Raw genomic sequence first — 20,624 nt, 5'->3', positions numbered from 1 at the left:
TCTTGCCTGGAGAATCCAATCCCATGGACAGAGGAGACTGGTGGGCTGCAGTCCATGGGGTTGCAAAGAGTCGTACACAACTGAAGAGACTTAGCACCCTTTCCTCAGGATATTGAAAGTGTACTTTTTTTCATCATTTGGTCAGATGACTGGGGGCAGTGCCCTCCAAGTAGGGTAGGGGTGGCTGCTGGGTGTGTGTTTCTACTGTCGCCTTGGGCCTCCATCCCGCAAACCTGTGTGGGAGATAAGAGTTCACAGGACAGCTGAAGTGTTGCTGTGTGAACTCAGATTCTCCAGCTGTGACTTCGTGGTTGATTTCGTTTTGACACACATAGATGCAGATGATGGCCTGGAGACTCATATGGAATCTAACATTAATGCCCTCCGTGGTGTTTTTGTCTGTTTTTCTTTCATGCTCTATAATGGTTCTGTATAAGTCACTCATGTTCAGCAGTATTTTCTCCATTTCTTCTCCCCTGCTATTCTCTTCCCCATACGTATTGTTCAGGTTCCCAGGATGACCACAGCATGGCCAGCGCCGCCTTTCCGACCACTTTTTTCTACCCTCCAAACAGCTTCTCTGCTCGGCTCTCACCCTTTGGAGGCAGCCATGCTGGGGGTAGCAGGGGCTGTTTATTATCTGTGTGAGAGAGCTTTTACCAGCAGGTGGAGACACACACAGGTTGGCCTCCTGCGGGCTCTGGGAATTACCTTCCTCTGTCTCTGGTCGTGATGCCTCAGCTGCCGCACTCTGCACAGATTAACAGCTTAGATGGACACTTTGCTTCTGACCGTTGATTCCAATCTTTGGTAGATGCATAGATCACACCATGATCTCAAATGACAGGATGATAGTGAAAGGACAACAAACTGAGAATGCAGCAGCGTCAGGGAGCCTGTGGGAAGAGCTTCTGAGAGGCCTGATGGAAAGGCATTCCGCTGGCCTCCCCCAGAAGCAGTCATCCACACTCAGCTGCCCAGCCAGGGAGCCACAGGGACCCTTCCTCTTCTCCAGCTCCCGTACAGCTGTGTTATGATGGTCAGGATGGTTGTTAGAAAAACCCACCCTGCTTCTCTGTACAGAGAAATCAAGTTTTATCGATGTGATTATTTAAATATTTTAAATACTCATTTTGTATTATCTTTTGAGATTTTCATACAGAGTACACTTTTTATAGAAAGTATAATTTCCAGACCTCAGTAGCATAAAAAGCCTTGGGACCGTCTTCAGGCTTCCCCTGCCCACAGTGCGACCTGTGTGGCAGCAGCCCGCCTGGCTCCGGGGTCCTTCCTGTTGACCAGACCTGTTCTTGATAAGCAAACAGCCTCTAAATTCTTTGTTATTCTTTATTACCCATCTTGGTTCAGAAAATAAACAATGTAAATGAGGTACAACAGATTACTTTCTCTTCATTTGGCATGAAATTCAGGCTCAATCCTGTTTTTCGTTTTTGATCTGGCCATGTGAGCACGTGGTCAGATGCAGGAGTGGCATTTAGTACCACCCCTCTTGGTGTTTCTGAAGATCTCTGACATTTTGTTTTTATTTTCAACCCTCCCTAGTCTCGTCTACTAAGTCTACAGATGACTTCAGATAGATAATTTACCTTGAATTTTAAAGATGAACTTGAAAAAAGAGTAATTAAACTTAATATTTGCTCTTTTTAAGTGTGCTTTCCTTTGGTTTATTAAAAACTCAAAAGGCTGTTTTGGATAATTGTCAAATCTCTCCTACTTATTTATGAAGCTTGGGCTGACCACAAACACTATAAAATGTGACTGTGTCTGTTTCTCCAGCTCAGTAACAGATGACACACTGTGCTCTCTAATTTCTGTGCTGGCTTAACTCCGACGCCTTTTGAATGGTAAATATAACCAGAATATTTAACAGAAACCCAGCCATTTTAGTGACATATGTACAGTGAGTTCTAAAGGCACCACAGCTGTTCCTGTAGTATATTGTAATCTTTGAAAATTTAAGATTTAGCTTCCCGTTTCTAAATTTGGGAGCTATGCTGCAGCACAGAGCAGCCAGAGAATCTGAATCGTGCTGCTCTGGCCCCTGGCGTCCATGCCAGGCCAGGACCCAGGTTCCATGCCTGCTGTAGTGTGACCAGCCCCTCATGACAGTGGGGACAGGGGCTCAGCTCGGGGTGAAGTGCAAACCCTGAGTGCTCTTCACATTTTGCGGCATGAGGATCTCAGCAAGATCTGGGGTAATTTGGCTTTGGGGATGTTAAATCAATGTTTTTTCATCAGTTGAAAAAAAATAATGAAAGCTGGTCTATAATTATTTATTTTCTTTCATGTTGCATTAAAGTTTTGTTGTCCTTGGGAAAGCACCAGATTTAAAACATTAGCATTTGACCTGATGGAAGCTATTTACCAAAGAATAATCTGCTTGAAATTCTAAAAAAAAGAACATAAACACCAAAAAAAACCACCCTTTCTTATTTCATCTGACAGAGCAGTGGATTTGGGTATGGTTCAAAGCAGAAAGTTGAAAGTAGGCTCTGACTGAGCCCGTCTGTGACTCGAGGCTGAGGAGAGGGCAGTGCCTGCTATCACCACCTGTGTTACGCTGTAAGGTTGCCATCTTCCTAACACACGGCCACCGATCTCCAGGAGTAGTCTTCTGCTTGTTTGCTAGATTCATATATATAGGTAGTCATGCTCGTCACTGATGAATAAAGACGACTGTAAAGACTTCTTGATGACACATCAGAACCTGAGAAAAGTTGCTGTTCGGTGTGTGCAGCCGGCGCATTAGTCTGAGCACAGTTGTGATGTCCAGCACTCAGAGGCTGTCATGTCCCAGTAGACATACACACACTGTTCTCAGGGCCGAGCAAAGCACAGTAAATATTGGACATGCCAACTGAAGCCTGTTATCTTTGAAAGCTCTTCCTACTGAGAGAAAAGTGTGTGATGGTGGGATTTCTTGAGTATTTAGACATTCTAGAGCATGATATAATCTAACAAACTATCCTCCCATCCTCCAGATACTAAGCTGTTCATCTTAAAAATTCAACTGCAGGATCTTTTCTAAAACATTTTTAGCAAATTTAATCTTCCCTAAGTTAGCTTGAACAGAGATAATTTTGTAATGACTATAAGCAGCAGTAATTCTGCAAATTTTCTTTTATAGTAAATGCTAATGTTTGTCAAGTTTGCGGCCTAGATTTGTTTTTTTTCTCTGATTAGAAAACTGAACTGAATGTTAAATCTCCATGAACTGCATCCATGGTCTCGTGCTTTCTTGTTTGGCTTGTCTGAGTCCAGAATGCCTGTGCACAGCACTGCTGTGTGTGTGGGTGTGAGTTCCAGTGTGTGTACACCGAGGGCACGGGTTTGTGAGGCCCACATGCTGTGGGCGCACAGGACGTTTCTGTGTTTCTGCTGGGTCCACAATCAGTGCAGGGCCAACTGGGAGCAGGCAAGAGGCTCTTTATTCAGTGGGATCAGTTACATCAGCGTCATCCTCCACAATCCGTGTGGAAAACTGACAAGGGCTCTGGAGTGCATGGGGCAGCCCAATGGGAGTGTCTGCTGACCTCTGGGTCCAGTTCACTCACACCATTAGGAGTTTTCAGGCTGTGCTGATGTAACTTACCACTAAATAACGTTTCTCAATGTCAGTTACTAACCGTCTTCTTTGGGCTGTTCTGGGTACCACAAATCAGTGTTTAAAACTGTACCAGTATCGTAGATTTGCTGTTTACTTTTGAGCAGATAGTATACAACAGAAAGCTACATACTGTCTTTGTGTATCAGGAGAAAATGGACATAAATTTGGTTTAGAGCAGCAGCATTTCCCCCAGATTTCAGGACACAGTCAGGGACTAGTGATGCTTGAGATGCATCTGAACACACATGAGAAACTTCTGTTACTGGAGGTCTTGGTCGGCTAGTGCTACCTGGGACCCAGCAGTCTCCAGCTACCTTCTGGGTGTGATCAGAGATTGTGGTCCCCAGAGCGAGCCAGCTCTGCCCCAGGGTTTCCTGGGAGCCTCTTTCTTCTTTGGAGCTACTAACCAGGGCCCTGAAGTGGAGGGGACATGGCCTTGCTGGAGGGGGTGGGGCTTCTTGCTCACATGGATTCTGACTTTCAGGAGGAGTTCTGCTACCCAGTGGAGTGCCTGGCACTGACCGTGGAGGAGGTGATGCACATTCGTCAGGTCCTGGTCAAAGCAGAGCTGGAAAAGTACCAGCAATACAAAGATGTCTACACGGCTCTGAAAAAAGGAAAGGTAGAGCCCTTTCCAGTTGGCGGGTCATGCGGGCACTATCTGCTGCCAGGTGGCACAGGGCTTTGGGGGCTCCAGGGGCCAGAGGCTCACCCTCTGCCAGGCAGTCCCTGTTCCCTTGCTCACAGAAGCAAGTATTATTTCTCCCATAGAAATAGAAAACCGTAAGGTTTAAAACCACTGTAATAAATAATGGTGTGCCTTCCTAAAATCAGGTCTGCTCTTAGTTGTTAAACCTTTAAAAGATTATTGAGAAGACATATCTGAGAAACACAGGACACTTTTTTAGAATCTTCTTCAGATTGCTTCCATGATGGCAAGACCCTTAAGAGCTGTGGCCTTTTTCTCCCATTTGAAAGTAGAATTATAATCAAATACAGAGCCAGATTGTAACTGTCACAGAATCAAACTTAGTAAAAGGGTCTCTAAATGCTCTTCTCCCTTTGTCTACTAAGACTTTCCACATATAAATACGTGTTTAGATGTACAAATTGGAAAATTAACTGTTGGCAATTCTTTTTTCTCCTTTAAAATTTCTGTTTTTTAGCTCTGCTTTTGTTGCCGAACCAGAAGGTTTTCCTTCTTCACCTGGTCTTATACCTGTCAGTTCTGTAAGAGGTAAGGCTTTTTGTAATTGATGACAGTAGTCAAGGAAACACTTCCACTGTTTCATCATTTTTCTCACAGGAACAATAGTAGAAATAATCCAGTGTGTGATCATGTGCCATGCTTATGAGTTACAACAGCAGTTGCTTCAACAGTGGATGGTTATTTGATATTAAGCCTGGAAAATTTTTTTTCTGCATGTATTTCTTTTATGTATTCAAGACAGTTCTAATAATAATATATCAGAACAGAAAAAAATAGATGTGACTCTCAGGTGAACCCACAATAGACAAGAAAATCCCAGACATTAAGTTGATCCTTTCATAGGACATAGCATTAAGTTTTACAGACTGATGGTCTTTTTGGCAAGCCAGTTGTATCAGTTTGTTTCATTCTGGTGGAACTGGAGTTTGGGGGACCAACTGTAGACAGGTAGAGGCATGCAGCCTTTGGCTTCTCTTAACTCTCCAGTCATATCCATGGAATCACACTAAGTAACCTTTCTGATTTTGTATACAGGCCGGTGTGCTCACAGTGTTGCAAAAAGGTAAGCCGAGCTCAGTAAAGTCACAGCTTGTGCTGATTTCAGTGACTCTGCCTCTCCAGCAGTCCTGCTCATTCTCAGTTTTATTTGGGATCATAGATGCGGCTGCCCTCCAAGCCATACTCCACCCTTCCTATCTTTTCACTGGGACCGTCTGCCTTGCAGAGAGGGGAAAGCTGTATGAGGCCAGAAAAACCCTCCACTGGCCACCATCGGCCACTTCGGAGCATTGCCAGGTGAGCAGGAGGCCTGGGTCTCCAAAGTGTCCTTTGTGAAAGAAGAAAGCACTTTCAAGGACTTTGGTGACATGGTGGGATATTGGCTTGAGGAGAGGCACATGGGTGGGTTAGTTTTAATAGTTTTGACTTACACAAATCTCCAAAAGTAGCATGTCAAGGATAATGGCTAGCTCCTTGAAAGACACAGTCTCCTAGTTTAATATTTTTTCTACTTTGGAAATAATTACTTTTATGTATCCTTTAAAAGTCATCTTTAAAACTATCCTTTTTAGTGGAGTTGAAAACTTGCACATAAGAGTCTAATCTTTCCTTTAGTTTTGAAAAAAATATTTTTAATCCTGTGTTTACAGTGGTCTGCAATAGCTGACTTACATTCCTAACATAAAGACAGAAATAAAGCTTTATGCCAAGAGCTGGCATTTTAAAAGGAAAATATGCCTGGATATCAGTCACTTTGTGTTCAGGTTAGTATTGGTCTTTAAGAAAGACAGGAGGAAGGCAGACCAGCTCAGGTTCCAAGCTGGCAGGGCCCAAGGGACAGGATTTTACACACCAGCAGCCCCTCCATCTGTGAGGGACACTAGCATTGGTGCCAAATGCTGGATGGTGGCCATTCAGCATGTCAAGGTCTGTGGACAGTGAGGTGAGGGAGTTGGAAGCTCCTCAGACCTGTGTCCAAGGCTTCTGCCCTGTGCTCAGCCCCTATCCTGGGCTCTTGAGTTTGGGCTGCTGTCCATGGGCTCCGGACAAGCGAACATGGCTGCTGTTCTTTCCTGTACTTAATTCTACGTTCCTGTTTGGTTTAATTAAAATAGTGAGTAGATGATGCCTAGTTATTTCCAAAAACTATCCAAAACATCTACGGTGATGTTATCTAGTTAACTCCAGCTCTCTAGAATCCATATAGTCACCTGCTGCTGCTAAGTCACTTCAGTCGTGTCCGACTGTGTGTGACCCCATAGACGGCAGCCCACCAGGCTCCCCCATCCCCGGGATTCTCTAGGCAAGAACACTGGAGTGGGTTGCCATTTCCTTCTCCAATGCATGAAAGTAAAAAGTGAAAGGGAAGTCCGACTCTTCGCGATCCCATGGACTGCAGCCTACCAGGCTCCTTCGTCCATGGGATTTGCCAGGCAAGAGTACTGGAGTGGGGTGCCATCGCCAAAGACAATTGCTGTAGTCAGGGAGAGGTATATTTGATAAATACAAAAATAAGAAAGCTAGTCCAAAGATAATTTTTCAGGTTGTGTCATAGGATTAAGATAAATTTACTTCAGTTTCCTGTAGTTTCCTGACCTACCATCAAGAGTTAAGTAATGTTCATTAACCGTGACATGGGGTCACTGAGAAAGAACTTGAAGTTTTCTCTGCATCATCAGTGGGGTGTTAGCAACATGTACTTCATTTCAGTTGTTAGTGTTCATGAACTGTGTGCAGAAGGTGAATACTCTGAATAACCTATTTTACGAAAATTCTATAAAGGGTACTAAGATTCTTAATAAAACATGTTTCCTGGTTTTTTAAAAATATTTTGAATGTTGTCACCAGTTTTAACTTCTTTCGATGAATCTGACATGGCCAATCACCACCCATTCCATCATATTTTGGCAACAAATTTGCTTTTTCTGCATGTATTTTCTTAGTATTGCAGTAGAATTCTTAATAAATGATATTTTAAATATTTTTTTTTAGGTTGTCCTCAAAATCCAAGTCTGTGGACAAATCAGATGAAGAACTCCAATTTCCCAAAGAGCTGGTGGAGGACTGGAGTGCTATGGAGGTGTGTGTGGACTGCAAAAAGTTCATTTCTGAGATCATCAGCTCAAGCCGCCACAGTCTGGTGTTGGCCAACAAGAGAGCTCGATTGAAGAGGAAGACGCAGTCCTTCTACATGTCCTCAGCAGGCCCCTCAGAGTACTGCCCCTCAGAGAGGACCATCAGTGAGGTCTGAGCCCCGTGCCTTCCTGTGGGAGTCGAGTTCCTGTGAGGACGCTGAGCAGGCTGTCACTGTCTCCTCAATGTGGTTAACTGGCTTGGGTTTGCGTGAGAATCAGGGTTTTGCTGTGTTGCATTGTTCCACAGACTAAATGCTGTGTTCATGTCAATTGAGAACACATGACCAGTCGCCAGTTGCTCATCTGCACTAAGAGGACAGTAGTTTGAAACTTGATTTTGTGTGATTATAGATTTGGAGGCCAGAAACATTCCTCTTAGTTCTTTACTGTGCCTGAAATAATGTTCTAGGGCAGAAAGGTTCTCGTGTGAGGAATCAGTCTAGCGCAGGCCTAGGGGCCAGCAAGGTCTAAGCAGTAAGTCATATTGGCATTTCCACTGACAGTGTTCCTACCTGATGGACACAGACCCCTGGAGGCCTCACAGCACAGAACCTGCAAGGGTTTGCTTGTGCGTCAAACTGGTTTTAAGTTATTGTTGCTCTGAGACACTTGGGAAGGGCTCTCCACTGCCTCCCAGGACAAGCATCGGAGCTGTAGGCCTAGGGGGGTGCCTGTGTCCCTGGGCAGCAAGGCAGTGTCTCCTGAGCAAGTGCTAGGCTGTTTTTACCTTGAATGTATTACTGTTACTAGTAGTTGCATATTGGAGGTCTAAGAAAGTTTTGTGGCATCATGGGACAAAGGCAGGCTAGAAGTTTGTCCAGAAGCTCAGTACTTTGGCCTCTTAGAAGAATGGCTGTGAGCACCCACCTTTCCAGCAGCAATTTTCATACTTTACAGTCTCACCATCATGACTAAATTAAGCCACAATTTGGTACATAAGGTCTCAAACTGAAATTTATTTTTATAAATGAATTTTAAAGGAAAACCATGGTCTAGTCTTTTAAAATTACTAGAAAATTAACCTGCCGATAAGCTTTTTGGATGTTTTGCACACATTTTCCTTTTAAGCGACTTGAGTGGGTAGGGTGGGCTTTGATGAAGCCGAGCTGGAGGCAGCACCGTACACCTGTCATTTCTCAGCTGTGTGGTCTGTTCCGTGGCATCTCTCTCTGTGGTTCTGGTTGGCTCAGTGGTGACCAGCCAGTCACATTCACAAGCCTGGTTAATGCACCAGGCCACTTTCTGACACACTCTGGGACACGTCTGCAGTCAACACTGGAGACAGCACTGCTCACCAAAAGGCATGGCAGTCACTCTACGCCCCCTCAACATTTCTATAGGGAATTAACAGTAATACCTCAGAACTGCTCTGGTAGTGGTTTTTCATGGTGGAAATTTATAAGTTAGTAAATTGCTTAAAATTACTTACACTTGCAAAATAAACTTTACCAATTGACTAATTAATGCATGTTAACAATTTGTATTTGCATGTAAAAGTGGGCCACCAGAAAACCCTGATTATGGAAATATTTACTGTTTTAAAGAGGCTCATGTGAGAGCTTCAAATGTTACATTGAGTGAATCTTGTTTGTACAGTTTTCCAAGGGACAGTTTCAACTCTAGACCCCTTATAGATTGGCCTGAGCCTCTAGACCATCCCCAGGACAGGTGCAAGGAAGACAGGAGTAGGGGTGGGTGTTTGTGTCCGTGGAAAAAACAGACCCAGGAGAGTGTGCTTTTTAAAATAATGACTAGTTTATAGGTGTTTCTAAAATACAAAAAACTAACCCCTCCCCTGAAATGAGAATACCATTCACATGGCAAAATCTAGCCCATGTGATCCTTGACTTCACTGCTCCGGGTTTGTGACACTGTTTAACTACTGGGACATCGTGAGCAGCAGGTTTCCATGGGACAGTTTGCAGAAGAGTAGAAAAGGGCACATGGCACAGCTGAGATTGTAGAAATCAAATCCGCATCCCTTTCTGGTGCCAAACAAGTTCCCACATCCGTGGCGTGTGTCCGCCACCTCAACCAAACTGGATAATTCCAGAGGGTCATCCACTGCTGGCCTGTGGGGCATGTTTTCACAGTCCTTAGCCTTGCCCCCCGCCCTCCCTCCCTCCCTCCCTTGGATCCCAGGCTGCTCTTTGTGCTGCTTCTGGCACTTACTTCTGGTCTGACAACAGCTTCGCTGGCTGGCTGGCCTCGGGTGGAATCTGATGTGTGTCTGCGCACTGACCGTCATTCTCACCCTCTCCCTCCAGGCTGAGAACACTTTCAATTCACTTCTCACAGTTTTAACTTTCTGTCAGTGTCAGGAAAGATAGCAAAGCTTGTAAATACTGTAATATATTTATTGGTATTTGGAGGGCATTCATTCAGTGGACAATGAGAATTAACTCTCCCAACACAAGTAGAACTTAAGTACATCAACTTAATAGTCTCACTAGATTTCAAGTCTTAAGCCTTTCAAATTAAACCAGAAAGTTGTCATGTAGGAGTTTTTAAAATGATCTTACATTTGATGAGATCCCATGATCTCATAAACTCACATCATGGTCAGCACCATGAACTCATGCCATGAATTTTTTAAGACTCTTATTTTTCTAACTGTATTAATAAATGTCAGACTGGATTTTAGGTGTCACATAGGAAAGTTTTAAATTATATTGCTATTTGCTAGAGCAAAACAGCAGACAATTTTGTACGTGCAGAACTGTTGTAGGGCCATGGAGAAATGTGTACACGTTGACCTGGCTTCTTGCGTGTATAAAGTCCAGGCACTGCTGGCATTCAGCGTAACATGACGCTACCAAACATTTTCCATTAAAGTCTTTTAAAATTTATTGAGGAGAAAATAAATGACTTTCCATCATACGTTACGTGTGGAGTTCCTATTATAAAATCGTGCTATCTTTTGGTGACTAGCTGTTTGAAACCACCTAGTTTGGAAACACAAGATACATTTATGTGACATCAGCAGTTTACGATCAGCTTGAGAAATACAACCTGCAAGGACCACACTGAGAACATAAATGAAAATGAGCTCCCACTGTAACTGCTGTGTCATCAAGCAGCCTGCTTCCTTTGTCACCTTGCAGGGTAGGAAACTAAAATCTACAAATTGTCTCCATAGTTGTACAATATTTAGAAAGCATTTTTTTTTCCTAAATAGAATTCCTTATGCTATGTGTTCTTATAATGTCCCATGAAACAAAATTTCTTGTTGTAGCTCTTAAAGGCTTGAGTTTAAACCCAGAATGAATTTAGGAAGGTTCTGTCTTTATGTTAATTAGAGAGCATCCTTGGCGTTTTACGTGCCTTAAACCTTAGGTGATACTGAGTGTGATATTAATCTATTACTTATTTGCCAGATGTATTTTAAGCTCTTCTTGCAGTAGGTTCCTGTGACAGGTGTGTGACAAGACCTCAGCTCGTAATCCACATGCTCGCTGACTGAGTCCAGGGCACAGCCCTTGCCTTGCTGCTCCTAGGTTCTGGAGACATCGGGACCAGGAAGGGAAGCTCTGGGCCTCCCTTATTCAACTGCGCCTTTCCTTCTCCTTTCCGGCCCCTGGTGAGGAGAAGCTGTAGAGTTGCAAATCATTAGAACTCCATAAGGAGAATTGTTGTGGGTAAGGGCTGGATTACACACTAATGTGTCAGGACTCCAGTTCTGCTCTCTGCAGGGTGTGCATACATACATACACACAGCCATCAGAACGCACCTTTTCCCCTCATGTTGACCTCAGGCCCACATCTAGAAACATCTCCTTTGGCTCATCCAAAAAAAAAAAAAAAATTAAGAGCTAAGAACCTACTTAATATAAAACTCTGCTTACACTAGTTAAATGCTCAGGTGCAGTTACCTGGCAGATTGAATTCACAGTGCTGTCCCACTAAAATGTGCATGGTGTGTATACTGATGTATTTTAGAATAGATGTCACTATGTGGAACATTCTCCAGCTGTTTTTGCTGTGGGGTTTTGATGCCAGTGGCACAACCTGAGCCTCTTTAACATGTGCAATATGAAGCAGAGGACGTGAAAGGGCTCCAGCACTGACAGGACACAGTACTCGTGAAGCAGGCTCCTGAGAGCTGGGTCATCAAGGAGGTCACTTGCGTCCCTGGGGCTTAGAAGCTGAGGGATCACCTGGATGTTCCACTCACCTGGTGGCCCGATGCTGGTTCCTGTTCTGGGATGCTCTCAAGAGTGGCTCTGATGCATCTATAAACTGAAGGAAGGAGGGCACTTCCTCCCCTAGGGAGCAGTCAGCACAGAGGGGCAGCCTCACTGGAAGGCGCCCTTCTGCATGTTCTTGGCTTTGGTGTCCAGTCATTGCAGGAACTGTCAGTCAGTCCCTGGCCTACCTCCCCTGTTCCTTCCCCTGCGGTGACACAGCAGAAAAGGTCACACCCAAATTTTGCTGGTTTTGGAAGAGTGGGAATGCCAAAGAGAGGATTTCTGGAAAGCTTACCTGAATATCAAATTCCTCAGCAAATGTGGTGTAAAAGCTGTGGGCAATCACAGAGAAGGAAGGAGGAGCAGCACGATTCTGCAAAGGTGGACAGACCTCCTTAACCGTGTAGCTCCTACAGCAGAGCCGAACGTGAAACAGAAAACAGAGTAGCTTCTCGTTTAAAGGGAAGAAACTTTGATCTTTGACACCCCAAAAGCAGAAGATGCCTGAGAACATTTCAGCTGTCCGTAAGAAAGGGAAGATGACTTGGGTCATCCTACCACAAGGTCATCTCAGGAGTCAGACCGATAGACTGTGAACTTGAACTGAGCACCGTGAACTTAATGGCTAGACATCCCCACTTCTGTGTGGCTCCCTGCAGCAGCCTAAGGCATTCCTCACGGTGCATCCGGTGGTGGACACAGCTTCATGGTAGAAACTGGGGCTCACTCTGCTGCACAATGGTAGCCACTGGCAGAAAGAGCTCTGTAGGACCTAAGGGCTTCCACCTTGATAACTGGGAGAAAAAACAACCATAATTAGTGAAGCAGAGCCTGGTCTCAAGCATGTGAACTGGCTCTGACTCAGTTGCTCCAGCTTAGCAGTGGTACAACCCTCAGTCCTCAGACGTTGGGAAAGTCGCGCAGTGCTTCCTGACTTCAGCACTGAGGGTGCCGGATGTGGTGGTCTCCGGGTCACTTTAACCAGGAGAAACATGATGGGTCAGAGTATCCAGGCTGCAGACACTGAGCAGTGAGTCACTGAGAGCCTGAGTCATGGAACAGAAAGTGGGAGGAATCTCTGCAATTCACATTCACCCTTTCACTGAAGCCAAGTGTCATTAAACAGTACTTCTCTGTATTGACAAACCTGATTATATGGCAAAGAGAGGTTCAGTTTTACTGTTTGCTATAAAAAAAAATCTGAGTTCATCTCCCCAAATTTAAAAAGACAGATGCATTGACACACATTAACAACAAGCAAAAAACAAACAACCCCCTTTTCACCTGCTGTTTTGTGCCAGCACCATCCAATTACTGTGGTTCATTCCCAACCTGCTGGATGCAAAGGCATGGTCTATTTTGGTAGGTCTCGTCCTGCAGTGTGACATGTGCCCCGCTGTGTGACGTGTCCCACTGCAGATGTGAAGGGAAGCGAGTGGCTGGGTAGGGTGGGGAGTGGGTACATGTAACACACAGTTTAACTGCATTAAATGGAAACAAATGTACAGACAAATCTTGCTGTTCAGCTTAATAAAAAAAAGGTTACTACAGCCACGGCGGAAGTAGGGGTCCCCAGTCTACACACCTCCCATTGTGGTAAGGGATCCCCAGCCCAGAAGCTTATTTCTTTGGCCCTCTCAGCCCTGATTAAAAACATCCAGGGCCAGGCAGATGCTCTTTCCCTGCGAAACTCCATCAGTGAGCAGGTGCAGTAGTGGATTGGAGCCCTCATGGCATTCATGCCACTGTTCACCTCCTGCTTCTGCCTCACATGGCTGCACAGAATGTGCCCCATCCCCTGGCACAGCTGCTTCTGGTAGCTTCTGGACTCCCATGTCTGCAGTACTTGCTGCTGTTCTTCCTCCTTCCTCCACCGCACATAGCATCTACTACACTGTTTCACGAAGACACGGATCTTTGTCAGATTTCTTCACTGCTACATCTCTAGATTTGGAAAACTATCTTGCATGCAACAGGTGCTCAAAAATGTTTCTGGAGTGAATGGATGAATTGAGCAGGTTCAATATGGAAATAAGTCAATACAAAGACAGAACCATTAACATGTCTTCCAAACAACTGACATAGTGTGTAGTCAGTGCTCTTTACCACGTAAGTGCCACGCACAGCCATATTCTTCCTTTAAGGCAGGAGTAAAACCCAAAGTCAGAAGTCACTGCAGCCCAAAGGTGGCTGATTAGAATTGGGAGGCCTGAGGCAGCAGCTTCTGCAGCTGCTGGTTCCCTGGAGCCCGCAGAAACCCCACTCTTGTAAATGCCACTCACCACATGCTCCTCTCCAGGCTCCCGTCCACTCCAGATCCCTGGCAGAGCCACCATGCACAGCCCAGCCTCCAGACCGGCTTTTTCCATTAACACATTGGTGGGCAGATATCAGAGACCCTGGAGACCTATAATTGAACTGCTGTGTGAACACAAATCGTGTGTTCATCAGCACTGAGCTCATACTCAGGACCTTTTTACTAATGCCCCTTTCAAAGGATGATAGTTAATGCTTACTAATCATAACATTTTGATTAAAATGTATGTGCCAACTGGGCTGAAATAAAACATCCCAAATGACTTCAAATTTGTCATATTAAAACAGTTTGGCCAAGAAAAGAAAATAAGGGAAGATATGAAGGTAAGTTTTATATTAGATAATATGTTTTTAAATGTTTTGCTGGGTTTTAGTAGCCAATACTAGCTCCCAGTAGTTGAGCATGTTACTGATTTCACTCGCCTGACACACAGCAAAACCACCCTGCCAACTCCAGGCTGTGAAGGAAAGTGCAGCATTTACTGCAGGATACCAACACGGAGTTAGCACAGAGAACGGGCAACTTGTGACCAAACAGCCAAACTCTCTGACAGCTTTCAGGTAAGCATGTTTATTTTTTTAATATATATTTTAAAATATTTCTTTATTTGTGCCAGTCTTAGTTGTGGGATGCAGGATCTTCAGTCACAGCATGTGGGATCTAGCTTCCTGACCAGGGATTGAACCCAGGCCCCCTGCATTGGGAACATGAAGTCTTAGCCACTGGACCACCAGAGAAGCCCCCAGGGAAGCGTTTTTAAAGGCAAGGTCCTCGAGGGAGAGGTTTAGGGGTGCCTGATCACTTGTGGACGTTTGTCCTGACTGGTGGGTGCAGTAACAGGGCGGTAAATCTACATCATTACCCATCTGGTTCCAGCCACTCGAGGGGTCTGCCTGCTGACTGTCAGCATGCAGCTAACTCCTCCACTTGATGGGGTTACTATCAGCAAACCATCTCAGGACAGGGCTCAGAATATTACCTATAGCCCTTAGGGAGGAACTAAAGGTCCCTGACTTTGTTTAATGGCTAAACTATCATTGCTTTGACTTGCTTGACTGTTGCACTTGCTTCTCCATTTTTCCACTTCTCTGATTAAATTTGCTCTTTGGAAATTGGGCAAGGGCTAGGAAGCTAACGTTTTTCTACCAACGAGAGGTGGGGAGCACAGGATGGTGGGGTCTGTCACCAAGAAAGCCCCACAAGGTCCTGCTTGGTTTCAAGCACTTTTCCACACCAGGTGCTATGTAAAGCACTCTCAGCCACAATCCTGATACTCAGCTCTGAAGCAGGTGCTGTGCATACACTTGTTGTCTACCTGAGAGACGGCAATATAGCCAGGTAGACATGTGCCCAAGGTCAAACCACTAGCCCGGCATCACATGTGAGGTCCAGCCCTGTGCTCATAACCCTGCTTTCTGTCCACCTGCCTTCCCCACTGAGGGCTATGATTCTGAACCCAGTCCTCAAGTTACCACATACTCAGTGAGCACCCAGGGCTGTGCATGCAAAGTAAACATCCCATCTCTGCTTCTAATCAGAAAAATATGTATGTGAATAGTTTAGAAAAATGGTCCAAAGTGATATAAAACTCTAGGAATTTATAGTAAGTTGTGAGCTGGTGTCAGTCAAGAACACTTTCCTGGAAACAGATTTCATGAAGAGAGGGGGCCCAACATCCCCCAAAGTGTGGTCTGATGACACCTGGATCAGAATCGTCTGGGCCTGTGCTTAGGCCTTGGTTTTGATTCCTTCCAAAAGGTAATGAGAGTAGTCACTGAGGAAACTGACCACAACATATTAAACACCACATACAACAAACCTACAGCTAACATCATTCTCAAGGGTGAAAAGCTAAGAGCATTCCCTCTAGGATCAGGAATAAGACAAAGATATCCACTGTCGTGACTTTCATTCAACATAGTGTTGGAAGTCCTAACCATGGCAATGAGAGAAGAAAAAAAGAATCCAAAGTGGAAAAGAAGTAAAACTGTTACTGTTGGCAGATGACATCATACTACACATAGAAAATCCTAAAGATGCTACCAGAAAACTGCTAGAGCTTATCGATGACTTTGGTAAAGTTGCAGCATACAAAATTAACATACAGAAATCTCTTGTATTCCTGTGCAATTAACAGCAAAAGATCAGAAAGAGAAATTAAGGAAACAATCCCATCTACCATCTCATCAAGATAAATAAAATAGGAATAAACATATCTGAGGGGACAATAAACCTGTACTCTAAAAATTATAAAATGCTAATAAAACAAACCAGAGATGATACAAACAGATGGAAAGATATATATCATGTTCTTGATTGGAAGAATCAATATTGTCAAAATTACTGTATTACCCAATGCAATCCCTACCAAATTACCAATGGCAGACTTCCCTGGTGGTCCCGTGGTTAAGACTCCACTCTTCTAAAGCTGGGGTCACAAGGGATTAATCTACAAAATACACAAACAGCTCATGCAGCTCCGTATTAAACAGAACCCAATCAAAAAATGGACATAAGATCTAAACAGACATTTCTCCAAAAAAGGGATACAGATGGCCAAAAAACCCATAGGACACCAACATCACTATCAGAGAAATGCAAATCAAAACTATAATGAGGTATCATTTCACACTGGTCAAAATAGCCACAATTTTCTTCCAGAGTTTTCTTTCACATACACAGGGATTTATTTTAAGGAATTGGCTGCCCTAATTTTGAAGGCTGCCAAGTCCAAAATCTGCAGGGTGGGTTAATTAAAATTCATTTAGCACCCTACTGGTTAGTTTAGGTATCTTGACTAAAATCCAGAGTGCTACAAAAGTTGATTCCGTTGTTTTGGTTTTGTTTTGTTTTTTTTGGCCAGCTTATTGTTTGTTTCAATGTGGGGATTGATTCTCAGAGTACCCACCTCTGCCATTTTCCATGATGGCACTATTTTTGAAGTTTTTTAACCTTTAATTTTGAAATTAATGTAGACTTACTGGAAGCTGCATACCCTTCACCCACTTTTTCAGTAACATGTGACATAATTGTAGCACAGCACCACAGCCAGGAATTTAACATGCGCAGTGCAGCACAGAGCGCTTTTAAAAGATCACTTCAACAAGGCTTGGCTGTATGAAATTTCACATCAGGGACAAAGAGACCCTAAAAGCTTTCAGAGAGAAAAAAAAAAAAAAAGCCATATACAGAGACTCAGGAAGTGAAGTGGAAAACAATGGAGCTGTGCCTTCAAAATTCTGAGAACAAGTATTTTTATCTACATTTATATGTCCAACCAGCTTTTGAGTGAAGAGTGGGAAGAGAAGGGACATTTTCAGATGTGCCAAGTCCTGGAAGCTACTGTGGCATGTCCTTCCCCATTTTATGGTGAAAGAGAAGGCAGGAAGGCCAGGAGACAGGGCTCCAGGAAGGGAGAAAGGCCAACAGCCATTCGGCTGCTGGTCAGAGAGTGAGACGGGCCTCCAGGAAGAACAGCACCAGGGAAATGAGAAAGGGGTGTGCAGCCTATGGGGTTTGAGCTGTAGGAGAGGACACTGTGAGGTGCTGCAGAGAGCAGGGGAAGAATGTGGGGGCATTCAGCCAGGGACTTTGAAAAAATAAACAGATGAAAAGGAAAACACAGTTATTACCTTCAAGGGGAGAAAAGCTACATAAAGAAAATATAGAGACTCCCTTGGCGGTCCGAAGCAGGGGCTCAGGTTCCATCTCTGGTGAGGGAACTAGATCCATATACACAACTAAAGATCCCTCATGCTACAACTAAGACCAGACCCAGTCAAATAAATGTTTTTTTTCTTTTAAAAGAAAATGTAATTAACGTATAGCTTTTCACTTGGTAATAAATAGTAGTTATGTATATTTTAATCATAGAAATAATTAACCATAAGTTACAACACAGCTATACTGGAGATGGGAAGATGTGAGAGAGAAAATAACCATCATAGCAGGAAGTCAACAGATTTAATCTAAAATTGTTGAATCAAGAAATAGCACAGTATGCTCATTTATTTTAGGAATCTAACAGTAAACGCCAAAACTGCCAAGAGAGTCTACAGAAGGGTAGAAGCATGCTCTGTGGAAAGGGTAAGAGGGATTGTTTTTGTCATAAATCTTTTAACTATTTTACCTTTAAAGCTATGTGCATAAAAGTCTTAAAAATAAAAATGAATTTTAATTTTGGATTGGAAGTATCAATATCAAAGGAAAAGCAGTATCTAAAAAAATGTGGTAGAATACAGTTCCAACCTTCCTTTATGGAGAAGAGCTTCTCTAGAATTACCACTTAAAACACAAAATTTTTTATTTTTGAAAATTGAGAAAATTAAAACTCCCAGTTGGAGGTACCTTGATGTCGGCAGAACAGCTGAGAGCTTGGAACCACCAGCCCAGACTGCAGTCCAGGCGGGGGTCCCAGATGGTGCGCAGTCTCATTGCAGCCGCAGGACAGAGCAAATGGCTCTCCAGGCCAATCCTAACTATCCCGTGTCACCATCAGGGTGGATGCCCGACTCTAGCATGTGCAGATCCATGAAGGGGTAAGACAGGGACACACGTCAGCTATGTCTGAGGTAACAGCTGGTGGCCAGATGTGTGAAGAGACAGGCAGTGAGCCTGTGGATCAAAGGCAAGGGAAGGGAATGGGGCATCCTCTGCAAAGAGAAAGCTCTTTAGCGAGACCCCAAGAGTCGGCAGGAGAGCTGGCACTGAGGGGAGGACAGATGAGACTGAGGGAAGGACAGAGGAGGCCCCACAGCCGTCTGAGAAAACCAGGCTCAGGCGCAGCAGAACAGGCGTGTAGGCTCAACGTGCAGTAGGCAGCAAGGCAGCCTGCCCTGCTCCCAGCAGGTCTGCCCCATGGGCAGTGCCACTGGCCAGGCCTCCTGTCCTGTGAGGTCACAGCCGACCAGCCTGATGATGGCTGTGACCCGGGAGCTCCCGCCTCTCCCAGTCCAGCCAGGACCATGCTCCAGACTCGCTTCTTCTCTTCTGTTTCTTTTTTTGGTGAGGCATCATTAAAGACTGAGGCAGTTGAGCTCTAGATTGTGAGGCAAGAGAATGTGATAGGGTCCACAATTCAAAGCAACAGCATCAGACACATACCAAACACACATGCACACGCCCAAGTAGGATGCTCAGCAGTCAGGTAGGCTGCTTGTGGTGCATTCAAGGAAGAAGGTCATGACCTTGGGTTCAAGGTGAAGGTTCTGGCAAACCTATGCATCAGTGCCTTAGGCAAAAAGCAGGAAGCTCTTTAAAGAAGCCCAAGCCACAGGGCTCATGTCTGCTGACTGAAGCACCAAGTGTGCATATGTGCTGCAGACAGACCAACTGAGGGTGGGAAGCAGGGCCAGAGCTTGAAAAGCCAAAAGTAGGAGGAGTTCCAGGGCAGGAGAGTAAGGATTCTCTCAACAGAGGGAGCAGTGAACTCTGACCTTATGAAGCAGAGATGACTGCTGACCACGCCAGTGTCAAATCTGCCCTGAAACCCCAGACGCTCAGGGGAGGAAAACAAAGAGTATTTGAGAAGCTCAAAGAGATGCTGGGAAACAACTTTGAGCACTAAAAACGAAGGGCCAGTGATGGCACACGGCTGGCAGCAGCAGGAAGGGCAGCCTACTGGCCACAGTGCTGACACCTGAGCCTGGGGCATCCGCACAAGATCGTGGGCAGGCACTCCAGTCTTACTCCCAATAAAATCCCCTTCAGATCAGCCCTCCACACTGGACCTGCTGGTGAGACCCTCCTGCAAAGGACACAGCAGTCCCAGAACACAGGACTGCGTGCTGAGAACCGCTTGCAGGAAAAGCCAAACTGCCCTTGGAGACGAGATGACAAACCTGAACACAAATCTCGCCATAAAACGAGCTGGTGTGTCAGGAGGAGGATGAAACCAGTTCAGTCTTTCTCTACAGGGCGGGGCCCCACACAGAGCTGCATCCCGCAGACCCCTCCCAGCACGCGGGCCGCACACGCCGCTGGGAGCCCAGTGGGCGCCACATCCTCCTGGTTCAGGAATCCTGTAGCTACCGCCGCTAAGCACGGGAAGGGGGGGGGATTGCTGCAGGCCTCGTTAGCTCAGCGCGCGTTCCGCATTTTCAATTATCCACTCAATAGCGGCCCAGCCCTGGAGCAACACAGAGAGAAGCCAGTGCGCTGTCAGAGGTCGTCCTGCTGTCTCACCGAGGAGCAGACAGCGAGCTACGCAGGTCAAGTGAACGCAAAGGAGACACCAGGCCGAGAAACAAGGCAGGCGACACACACAATTCCAGCCCCAGCCAGAGCTCCACGGAGCCTCACCCCATCCCTGCTGTCACCTCCTGAGGCCCCTCAGACCCCTCCATGAGCGGCCCCTAACCTCCGCTCCTGAACCTCGGGTGTGGGGTAACCCGCCTCTCCACCTCCATCTCCCCTACCATCAGCAGGTAGCTAGCCGCCCCGGGCGCCCCTGACCTGGTCTGGGGTGCTGTGGGATGGTAACGACAGCTGGAGAAGCCGTGATTCTCCACAGGCCTCCAGCAGAGCAGCCCCTAAACACAGGAAGTGAGAGGCCTGGATTTAGCCTCACTGAGTCTCCCCTGACTTTTCTCATAAAGGGCTAAGGGACTCTGTCCTTGCTGAGAGTTGCCTTCCTTGTAGAATATTCTTC

General features: G+C 45.3%; 2 protein-coding genes across 24 annotated transcripts in view; one reads left to right on the top strand and one right to left on the bottom strand.

Annotated features, from left to right (window-relative positions):
• SPIRE1 (spire type actin nucleation factor 1) overlaps positions 1–10,351 on the top strand; it is a 168,236-nt gene extending 157,885 nt beyond the window's left edge. For 5 of the 9 annotated variants that reach the window (XM_005224315.5, XM_005224314.5, XM_059881057.1 and 2 more), the window contains 6 exons: positions 509–682; positions 4,113–4,250; positions 4,795–4,865; positions 5,373–5,400; positions 5,497–5,633; positions 7,329–10,351. In XM_005224315.5, the coding sequence (XP_005224372.1) occupies positions 509–682; positions 4,113–4,250; positions 4,795–4,865; positions 5,373–5,400; positions 5,497–5,633; positions 7,329–7,587 (807 nt within the window). In that variant the 3' untranslated portion in view covers positions 7,588–10,351. The remainder of the gene's footprint in view (positions 1–508; positions 683–4,112; positions 4,251–4,794; positions 4,866–5,372; positions 5,401–5,496; positions 5,634–7,328) is intronic. The other 4 variants (XM_005224316.5, XM_010818970.4, XM_059881059.1 and 1 more) reach the window with 1 other exon arrangement.
• The window catches only part of PRELID3A (PRELI domain containing 3A), a 48,938-nt gene continuing 38,618 nt past the window's right edge, over positions 10,305–20,624 (bottom strand). For 4 of the 15 annotated variants that reach the window (XM_002697806.6, XM_015460133.2, XM_024984440.2 and 1 more), the window contains one exon: positions 10,305–19,013. In XM_002697806.6, coding sequence (XP_002697852.3) covers positions 18,597–19,013 — 417 coding nt within the window. In that variant the 3' untranslated portion in view covers positions 10,305–18,596. Of the gene's footprint in view, positions 20,506–20,624 lie in introns of all 15 variants that reach the window. The other 11 variants (XM_024984445.2, XM_024984441.2, XM_024984443.2 and 8 more) reach the window with 8 other exon arrangements.

This window comes from Bos taurus, chromosome 24, assembly GCF_002263795.3.
Source record: "Bos taurus isolate L1 Dominette 01449 registration number 42190680 breed Hereford chromosome 24, ARS-UCD2.0, whole genome shotgun sequence".
In the NCBI taxonomy this organism is placed as follows: domain Eukaryota; kingdom Metazoa; phylum Chordata; class Mammalia; order Artiodactyla; family Bovidae; genus Bos; species Bos taurus.
The sequence above is the reverse complement of the archived record's forward strand: the minus strand, read 5'-3'. Positions and strand labels throughout refer to the sequence as shown.